Consider the following 9,702-nt stretch of genomic DNA (forward strand, 5'->3'; position numbering starts at 1 on the left):
AGGCAGGTTTAATCAAAGAGTTAGACACTTTCAAAGGCAGAGGAGGGCCGGCGGAGATTGAAAGGGGGAGGAGGTGAAATATGGAGGGCGAGACGGCGATGTCTTGTTAACCACCTGCCGTTTCTCAGCGGCGCCTTCATTTTAATGTGAGGAGCTGTCAGTCAAGTGTGTTTACACATACACACCATCACCACCGCTCAGCAAAACAACCTCTTAATTTCTCCAGAGACTGTGTTTGTGCGTGCACTCGCATTTTCTGTTTATGTGTGAGTGTGTGTGTGTGTGTGTGTGTGTGTGTGTGTGTGTGTGTGTGTGTGAGCAAGCTTGCAGTTTTGTAAAGACGAGCGTGATCTGTGTGTTTCTGTCCGTTCCAGTTTGTTTGTGTGCGCTCACTCGTGATTCTTCCTGAAAGTTGTTGAGTTGAACGAGGAGTTTATTTCTTTTAATCTGAGTTGTGCTTCGTTTTTCTTTCTTTCTTTCTTTTTTTTTCGCCCTCAGCTGCTGAGCATGTTGATCAACGCCGCCTACAAGCCCGGACGAGTCCTGAAGGAGCTGCAGGAGCTGGAGGATCAGAGCTGGGACTGCCAAGAGGAGACCCTCAAAGCCAAGTGAGGAGCCCAAAGTACAAACACTGAGCACCACGACAGGCCAGAACAGATTCTTTTCCCATTCGATTTGGAGATTCGCTGGATCTGGGGCAATTTTATTCAACTATGAAGCCCTAAAATTTCACCCCCTATTGGTTTTCATGCTTAATGTTTTCTAAATCATAATAAATCAGAGAAACCATCACATCTGTCCCGCTGTTAAAATCATTACCAGACCTCACAGAAAAACCTGCCTTTTTTATTTTGTCTTTTTTACTCTCCGTCCCTTCAAATATTTTAGCATTTAATTTTTTGATCATTTGATTTTTGTTGTTGTGTGAGGTCTGCGTTTTTCCCTCCACCACCACGACCACCAGCTGCACCGAGCCAAATTATTCCACAGCTTCAGGCTGCACGCTTGGTGTTTTCTAATCAAAAACTGGCCCCGTTTTTCCCGCTGAAAACGAATAAGAATCGGCCGCTAACAAGTTGTAGTGAGTCACCTGCGGTGGCCTGCGGAGCAGAGTGATCACATTCATGCATGAATGTTTTGATTTCACAACAAAAAAGAGGGCTGCTTTTAATTTTCTGGGGCATTTATGGCCCAAAGAGCCAATTTATTTCTGACTCTGGTGTCTGCGGTGTAGGAGGCTCAGTACACAACTCAATTCATCCCGACAAAACAAACATGAGAGGGAAATGTATCTGTCAGTATCAGCGTGATGGGATAATTAGTTTGTTTGTCCTCTTTCCTTTTGATTACCATTTATAATATTTAGATGATTTTCAGCTGTTTTTACAAAGGAACCTGAACCAGGTTCCAAGTTCAGTTCAGTCTACTCAGATCTGATGAGGCCGGGGAGTCGACGTGTCTCATACCCACATGATAGAAACTGTAAATCTGGTGTGACCTGACGGCCGAATGGTGGAAGTGAGAGTTGGGGATATTAGACGTGGGGTTGTGTGAGGTAATTTATCTATAGTCATCTATAGTCAGTGCATTACTTGCAGTAGATTCACTTAAAAAAAAAAGAAAAAGCGAATATCAAGTTAAGTATTCGCTTTATTTTGAAAATTTTCACAGCTTTATCTTGCCGTCAAACAGCCCTTTACTTTGGAACTACATTTTTCTCAACCACTGAACTACTGTATCACTACGCCCATCAGACAGAACGGAGCGTAGGAATACGGTAGTTCAAGGGTTGAAAAAAATGTAGTTCCAAAGTACTTTAACAGAAAAATATTTGACTTTCTTGCCTGAAAAATGACTAAAACCTTTTATTTTAAATAGAATACTGATTTATTTTCTGATTGAACAATTAAGCAACTAATCATTTTCTCTCCATTTCGACTCTTTCGTTTTCATCAAATCGCTCTTTTCTTTTCTTTCTGTTCTTTATTGCGCACTCACTCTTAAAATGTTGGAGAGAAAAACTTAGTGTTATTAAAGGTTCAGTCACAGGATGTAATTTCTCCTCTCGTGGGAATTTATTTAAAGTTTGAAGAAGTCGCTTGAGTTCAGACCGACTTCAGAAAAGCATCAGATTCGTCCTTGAACGGCGCCGACAGATCGGCTCACCTCAGCTGACCTTAGCCGTTAGCTCTGACATTGACACTGCGTCACTCCGCCTCTTCCTGTGTCGCCCTCATCAACGAGACCGTCAGCCACTTTCACATCGTCACTTTCACAGGCGGTCATCACTCACTCTTGAGCGCCATGATGGATTACAGATAGTTTAATTATCCATCCATTCTTCTAATAAATAACGTCCTCGCTCCCCTCCTTCCTTTTCTGTTTCGCTCCCAGATATAAAGGGAAAACCTATCGCTCCACCATCAGGATAGTCCGCCTCGCCGACCAGATCCCGGACTTCTGCCGCAAGGTGTGTGTGAAGCTGCAGTGCTGCCCGAACCTCTTCAGCCCCGTCCTCGTCACCGACAAGTGCCCGGAGAACTGCTTCGTTCAGACCAAAACCAAATACAGTGAGTCTCTGTAATTACACGCATCGCTTCCTTCGCCACAGCTATGAAGACGCCGTAAATCAGAGGGTAATTGCCTCTGATGAATGAGAGGCTGAGTTTTGTTTCTGGGATGCATTGTTTTTAAACGTCTGCTGTCTGTGTGTGTCTGTGTGTGTGTGTGTGTGTGTGTGTGTGTGTGTGTGTGTGTGTGCGCACAGCTTATTACTATGGGAAGAAGAGGAAGCTGTCCAAGCCGATGGGAGGAGAGGAGGTGGCGGAGGGGGAGCTGGCCAAGCCGACGCGCCGCAGGAAGAAGAGGAAAGCTATCTTTGTGCAGAAGAAGAGACGCTCGTCCGCTGTGGACTACACTCCTGCTGGCTCACCGCAGGTTAGATAACACGTCTCGTCTTCTCTCTCCACCTCGTCCGTCTTCTTTCCTCTCTCGGATTGTGTCAGCGGGCGTCCTCCACGCTCCGGCTCGCATCACAGTGTGTCAATATAAACAAACTCACCCATAAATACGACACAGGCAGGAAGTTTACACTCGCTGCAAGTTCAGTTTCAATATGTGCTCACGTTTTTTTGTGTGATGTTGTACAAAGAAAATCTGAGATGAATCAGGAGCTGAGCTGCACCTGATTATATTGATCTTGGGTCTCTAAAATAATGTCGAGGTGAAATGATTAGTCCCTTAATTGATTAGCTGATTAACAAAAAAAGTATTAATTAAACATTTGAGTCATTTTTAGCTCAAAAATGCCAGAAAATGTTTTTCTTTGTTTTGTATTATTGCAAACTGAATCTGTGTGTTTTGGATAAAAACGAAACATCTGTAGTCGTCGCTTTCATTTTAAAGACCAAGGAACTAATCGATCAATCAAGAAAAGGTGGATTTAACTGAACGAATCCAAAGCCTCCAATTCTACATCAGATGTATTAAAGTTTTCAGTTTTCATCCGTTTTTAACAACGAGAGTTTTCAATCGTAAACTTCATACTTAAGAACTTAACAACTTAAATATTAACATTCAAAGAATCAGAACAAGTTTTCCCTGTTTGTATTTACTTTCCACTAAATGACTAAAGTGTTTTGTACATTTTTAATGACGAGCAGTTTGTTGAATCTGAGAATCCGACCAGACTGGAACCAGAACTCTTCTGGCTCCTCGAGTCAGCGGAAAGTTGAAAATCTGAAGACAACATGAGTCATGATTAACGTCACTGACGGGGAACTTCAGTCTCCAGACCTCTGTGTGTGTGTGTGTGTGTGTGTGTGTGTGTGTGTGTGTGTCCAGCTCAAATGTCTCCTCCTGTGTGACATCAGAGGAAGTGGTCAGGTTTGACCGTCAGCGTGACCGCTAACAAACATCATATAAAAAGATTTAGAAAAAATACATTGTTCACGGGACGAGAAACAGCTGAATAATTTAGAAACAAATGGACAAAAAAAAAAAAAAACAGAAGAAGACGCTCACACTCACTTCCTGTTCAGATACAAGCGAACTTCTTATTATTCAAACACAAAGTTCAGTGTCAGCAGAGCCGCTGTAACTGATTGGCTGCATGTTGTCACGATAATATTGAAATATGTGCAGCTCTTATTGTGAAAGTGCTTCATAATGGAACAACAGTAGAAATGAGATTATGGCATTTCCCATATATGACGATAAGCATCAGCTAGTTTACAGACAGTGAACAGAGAATATGTCACAAAACACTAACGGTTTGAAAGTCTCTGAGAATTCATGAAAATCTATTTTGATTGTTTGTTGAATGAATAAAAATATAGTTAACGAGTCTAATTAGTAAAGTTATTTTAACAGCTCCTAATCTCTGAATCTAAATGTTTAATTAAAACTTTTAAAACGAACTGAAGTGGCTCCTGACACAGTTATGAAGAAGCGAGCGGAGTCTGAGGTTGTCGCCTCGCCTCTCTGACTCTGAGCCGTCTGACTTCCCTCAGGACAGCGACGAGGGAGAGGAGGACGAGGACGCGGCGCTGCAGTCGGGCAGCGAGGGCAACAGCTCGGAGCCCCGCGACGACCACACCGACGCCTCCTCGGTGGAGGTGACCAGCAGCCGCCCTCGCCGGGCCGCGACGCTGCGCAGGGCCGTCAGCATGGGAAACGCCACGGGGTCCGGACAGGAGGCCTCCGAGGGCCGCAGGAGGTCGACCCGCTCGCTGTCGGCCTACAACCAGAGCGACAGCAAGTACCAGCCGCCCAAAGGACAAGACGTGCAGGTGAGACGGGAGGAGTGAGACGCTTACAGCAGATACTTTAACCTGATCCCAAAGTGAAGGATAAAATCTGTGACTGATTATCATTTACTGGTTGAACATTAGAGATACAACAACATACTCATCTGGTGGTGATTCTGTGATGATCAATAGGTTAATCACTTTGATTAACTGTACATCAGTCGACAGGCAGCAGCACAACTGGAGCCTGAATTAGTCAAAGTATGTGCAAAGAACAGCTGCACAGGTGTTGGCATGTTATTGTGTAAGTAAGTTTGTCTTTAATATATGTGTGTGTGTGTGTGTGTGTGTGTGTGTGTGTGTGTGTGTCAGGTGGAGGAGGAGGAGGGTCAGCTGGTTTTGGACAGAAACCCTCTCGAGTGGACGGTAGACGAAGTGGTTCAGTTCATCAACTCGACTGACTGTGCGTCGCTGGCAAACATCTTCCAGGAGCAGGTACATGCACGCGTGCACACACACACACACACACACACACACACACACACACACACACTAAGCAGGAAAAGGTAAATTTACTTTTTCCTCTGCTTTTCCACCTTACAACACGTTGAGCCAATATTTGTCTTGTGTCACCGCTCAGATCTCCGGCGCTCAGTCGAGTCGTGTGTGATCAGATATTTATTCACCTCGTGACGTCAGATGAATCACTTGCAGCACGACGATCAAACTCCTCTTTATTCTTTGATGGTTACAGCTCATTTTTTCCTGCTTCATTTAAAAAAAATAAAAGTCAGAATTCTGGAAAACTTGTCAGGAGGAAGTTGGTTGGTTTTTCTTACTTATTTAAAGGCTCGTTTCCCTTTGTTACGTAGGTTCCTGTAAATAGAATCTTTTTCTCTTAAAACAATCTGTGAATTTAGTTTTAAAAGTGAAGTAAAAATGTGTTATCTCCTCCTGTGCAGGACATCGACGGTCAGGCGCTGCTGCTGCTGACTCTGCCCACAGTCCAGGAGTGTATGGACCTGAAGCTCGGCCCCGCCATCAAACTGTGTCACCAGATCGAGCGCGTCAAAGTCGCCTTCTACAGACAGTACGCCAACTGAGCGCCACTGAACGTCTGCTGCTCAGCTGAGAGGAGACAAGTTGTGTTTGTGCACGACGTGGACAAATGTGTGTTGGATTAGCTTCCCTCCTCCTGGTGGAAAACTTGTGGAGTTTGTGTGGATTTCCAACTTTGCGAGAAGAAGGAATTTTTTTGTTTTTGTTTTTGGGAACATGAATTTACTGGAGGACGTTTTCTGACGAGGAGCTGAAGGATTCATTTCTGGGGCGCTGTCGGTGTGAGAACGTGACGCAGAACCCACATAAACTTCAAACCAAACACATGGGAATGGATCCGTGTGCTTTTCCTGATCTGTGAAGAAGTCATTTTGAGAAGCTGCAGACTCTGTTTCTGAAGACTTTTATGTTTATTTCTTACTTTTCATTCCCATTTTATTTGTGATAGAGGAGCATTATAGCATTTAAGTTAAAATAATAATGAATCATAAAGACTTTTCCCCTTTTTGTGTGACACAAAAACACAATATATATTTGAAAAGTATTTAACAACCCAAGAAGTAATATATTTGGAATATTTATTGTAATCCTTATTTATAAGGACGAATCTGTCTATTTGGATGCAGAGAAAATAATGATAATGATATACACGTTATTTCACAAACACAAACCACTATCTGTGTTTGTTTAGATTCACATCTCAGTTTCTGTTAAAAAAAGAAAAGCAAGGTGTCCCATGTCACCACCCTCCAAAATACTCCAAACCCAGTGCTTCTTCTCACTGTTACAATCACATGAAACAATCATGAAAGCTATTTTGTGTCCATCTATGCAAAGGTGTCGCAGATATTTTTGATAAGTAAGAAAATAAATTTCTATTGATTTTTATCTCTTTTTGTCTTTTCTTCCTCCTTTTACCACTAATTGTTTGTACCTGCAGGAAAATGTAATTGTTTGCATTTCACATTACTGTTTGTGACTCAAGGGCCACTTACTTGAATTTCTTTTATGAAGTCGCTGCAAAAGTGACTCACAGGATGACGCACTGAGCCTCATTATTAGCTATGAGGTGTAAATTATATGACTACAAAAGCATGAGAACAAGAATATTTAACAAAACATTCAGGATTTCAAATTTAATGTAATTTATCATGATTCAAGTTTATGTAAATGTTCAAATTTCTTCTAATTAATTAACATTTTATCATGTTTTGCAGCCTCTTAGTCAGTTATATATATTGGGCCTTTTAGCAACAGTACAAACGCATTTATCTATTTATGAATATTTATTATTTTTGAAGTATTACTACATTGAACAGAATTACCCCACAGAAACTAAAGATACATCCTCAGCTACAAATTTATATATATATGTATATATATATTTAAAGCCACAGCTGTGTGGAGGGGGAAGGGTTGACAGTGCTGCATGGTGAGATATAGGAAGTCAGGCCTCACTGTGGTTAACAGAACAAACGCAGAGCGATGCACAGTCACAGCTTAAAGAGAAACCACACACCTTCCTGCTGCTCTGTTGAAACAATCAAACAAAACCTGCCTTCATTTAGACGTTACAGCTGAATTATTAACTGTTCCGAACAAAGTGTTAATACTGTAAAGTGACAACCAAGTCATTTAATTAACGTTAGTTATGTTATGGCTTTGGAATTACTTAAAATAAAAATGGATGGAAAATGGATAGAAACAGAAAACTGTGCTTTCAATCTGTATTAATATTCATTTTTAATGTTTTAAATGTATTTATCTTTTAAATTTTATTAATATTAAATTGTTATTTTACAGGGAAGGAGTAGTGCAGTATCAGTGATTCTCAGGGGGATGAATACATATATGCACACACACACAAACACACATACATACAGTATGTCTACAGTATGTCAGCTGTAACAAATGAACACTACAACCAAACCACCTTAAGAGGTCCAAGGTCATAAGTTTGCATATGGACGGTAAGGAAATGTTCCTACTGATATCTTGGGAGGACAGAATTCTCCCTACCAACATTTAAGTGAACTCGTTTGCTCTGTGTTTGAAGAGAAGTCATAACAGATCTTTCCAATGTGCCCTCCAAGAGGCTACGTCTCCAAGGCATGCTAGCACCTGATTGATGCAAGGGCGATGGCTATCTGAGGGCTCACGTCATGTGAGAATATCGTACTGGTACGTAACATCATCCTTCCCACTGTTGAAAAATTACAAATGATGCTATTTAACCATGTTTGCTAGTGTTAACTAACAAGCGAACCGTGGCTTCTGTCTTCTGTAGGCAACCAGTCAGGCGCTAGCAGGAGCCATTTTATACCTTACTATACTGTGACTTTTTATGCCTTACGATAATATGGTGTTTTCATACCTTAATATATGATGACGTTTTTATGACTTTTTAGGCCTTACGGTATACTAAGGCGTTTTTTTGCCTTACTATAGTATATCGTTTTTATGCCTTACTATACTATGTCGTTTTTTTTACTTTTAATGCCTTACTATAATATGTCGTTAATATGACTTTATATGCCTTACTAAACTATGCAGATTTTATGCCTTACTATACTATGTCATTTTTATGCCTTACTATACTATGTTGTTTTTTTTAAATGTTTACGCCATACTATACTATGGCGTTTTTTGCAGTTTTTAAGCCTTACTATACTATGACAATTTTGTGACTTTTTATGCCTTACTAAAATATGTTGTTAATATGACTTTTTATGCCTTACTATACTATGTCGTTTTTTAAAAGTTTTAAAGCCTTAATATACGATAACTTTTTTATGACTTTTTAGGCCTTACTATACTATGTCCTTTTTATGCCTTATTATACTATGTCGTTTTTATCCTTTACTATAAAATGTTGTTTTTCTGCCTTACTATACTATCTCGTTTTTATGAATTTTTATGCCTTACTGTACTATGGCATCTATATGCCTTACTATACTATGTCATTTTTAGGCTTTACTATAGAATTACGTTTTCATGCCTTATTATACTATGTCGTTTTTTTTTCTTTTTATGCCTTACTATGGTACATCATTTTTATGCCTTACTATACTATGGCGTTTTTATGCCTTAGTATACTATGATGTTTTTATGACTTTTTATGCCTTACTATACTATGACTTTTTAATGATTTTTTATGCCTTACTATTCCACGTCGTTTATATGCCTTATTGTACTATGTTGTTTTTATGCCATACTGTACTATGTTGTTAATAAAACTTTTTATGCCTTACTATACTGTTTCGTTTTTAAGCCTTACTATACTATGTAGTTTTTATGCCTTACTGTACTATGACTTTTTATGCCTTACTATACTATGTCGTTTTTATGCCTTACTATACTATGACTTTTTTATGACTTTTTATGCCTTACTATACTATGACTTTTTTATGACTTTTTTTGCCTTACTATACTATGTACTTTTTATGCCTTACTATACTATGTCGTTTTTATGCCTTACTATACTATGACTTTTTTATGACTTTTTATGCCTTACTATACTATGACTTTTTTATGACTTTTTTTGCCTTACTATACTAAGTACTTTTTATGCCTTACTATACTATGACTTTTTTATGACTTTTTATGCCTTACTATACTATGACTTTTTTATGACTTTTTTTGCCTTACTATGCTATGACTTTTTTATGACTTTTTTTGCCTTACTATACTATGTCCTTTTTATGCCTTACTATACTATGACTTTTTTATGACTTTTTATGCCTTACTATACTATGTCCTTTTTATGCCTTACTATACTATGACTTTTTTATGACTTTTTATGCCTTACTATACTATGACTTTTTTATGACTTTTTTTGCCTTACTATACTATGTCGTTTTTATGCCTTACTATACTATGACTTTTTTTTGACTTT

General features: G+C 39.5%; 1 protein-coding gene across 1 annotated transcript in view; it reads left to right on the forward strand.

The window, feature by feature from the left end:
* The window catches only part of sfmbt2 (Scm like with four mbt domains 2), a 46,213-nt gene extending 39,518 nt beyond the window's left edge, over positions 1-6,695 (forward strand). Inside the window, exons 15-20 of the mRNA XM_087170808.1 lie at positions 400-608; positions 2,395-2,570; positions 2,768-2,937; positions 4,512-4,790; positions 5,121-5,243; positions 5,711-6,695. Coding sequence (XP_087026934.1) covers positions 400-608; positions 2,395-2,570; positions 2,768-2,937; positions 4,512-4,790; positions 5,121-5,243; positions 5,711-5,851 — 1,098 coding nt within the window. The 3' untranslated portion in view covers positions 5,852-6,695. The remainder of the gene's footprint in view (positions 1-399; positions 609-2,394; positions 2,571-2,767; positions 2,938-4,511; positions 4,791-5,120; positions 5,244-5,710) is intronic.
* Positions 6,696-9,702: the final 3,007 nt, after the last annotated feature.

The sequence above is a fragment of the Seriola lalandi genome, unplaced genomic scaffold, assembly GCF_002814215.2.
Source record: "Seriola lalandi dorsalis isolate HSWRI2012SDOR001 ecotype SW California unplaced genomic scaffold, Sedor1 jcf7180002054961, whole genome shotgun sequence".
Taxonomy (NCBI): Eukaryota; Metazoa; Chordata; class Actinopteri; order Carangiformes; family Carangidae; genus Seriola; species Seriola lalandi.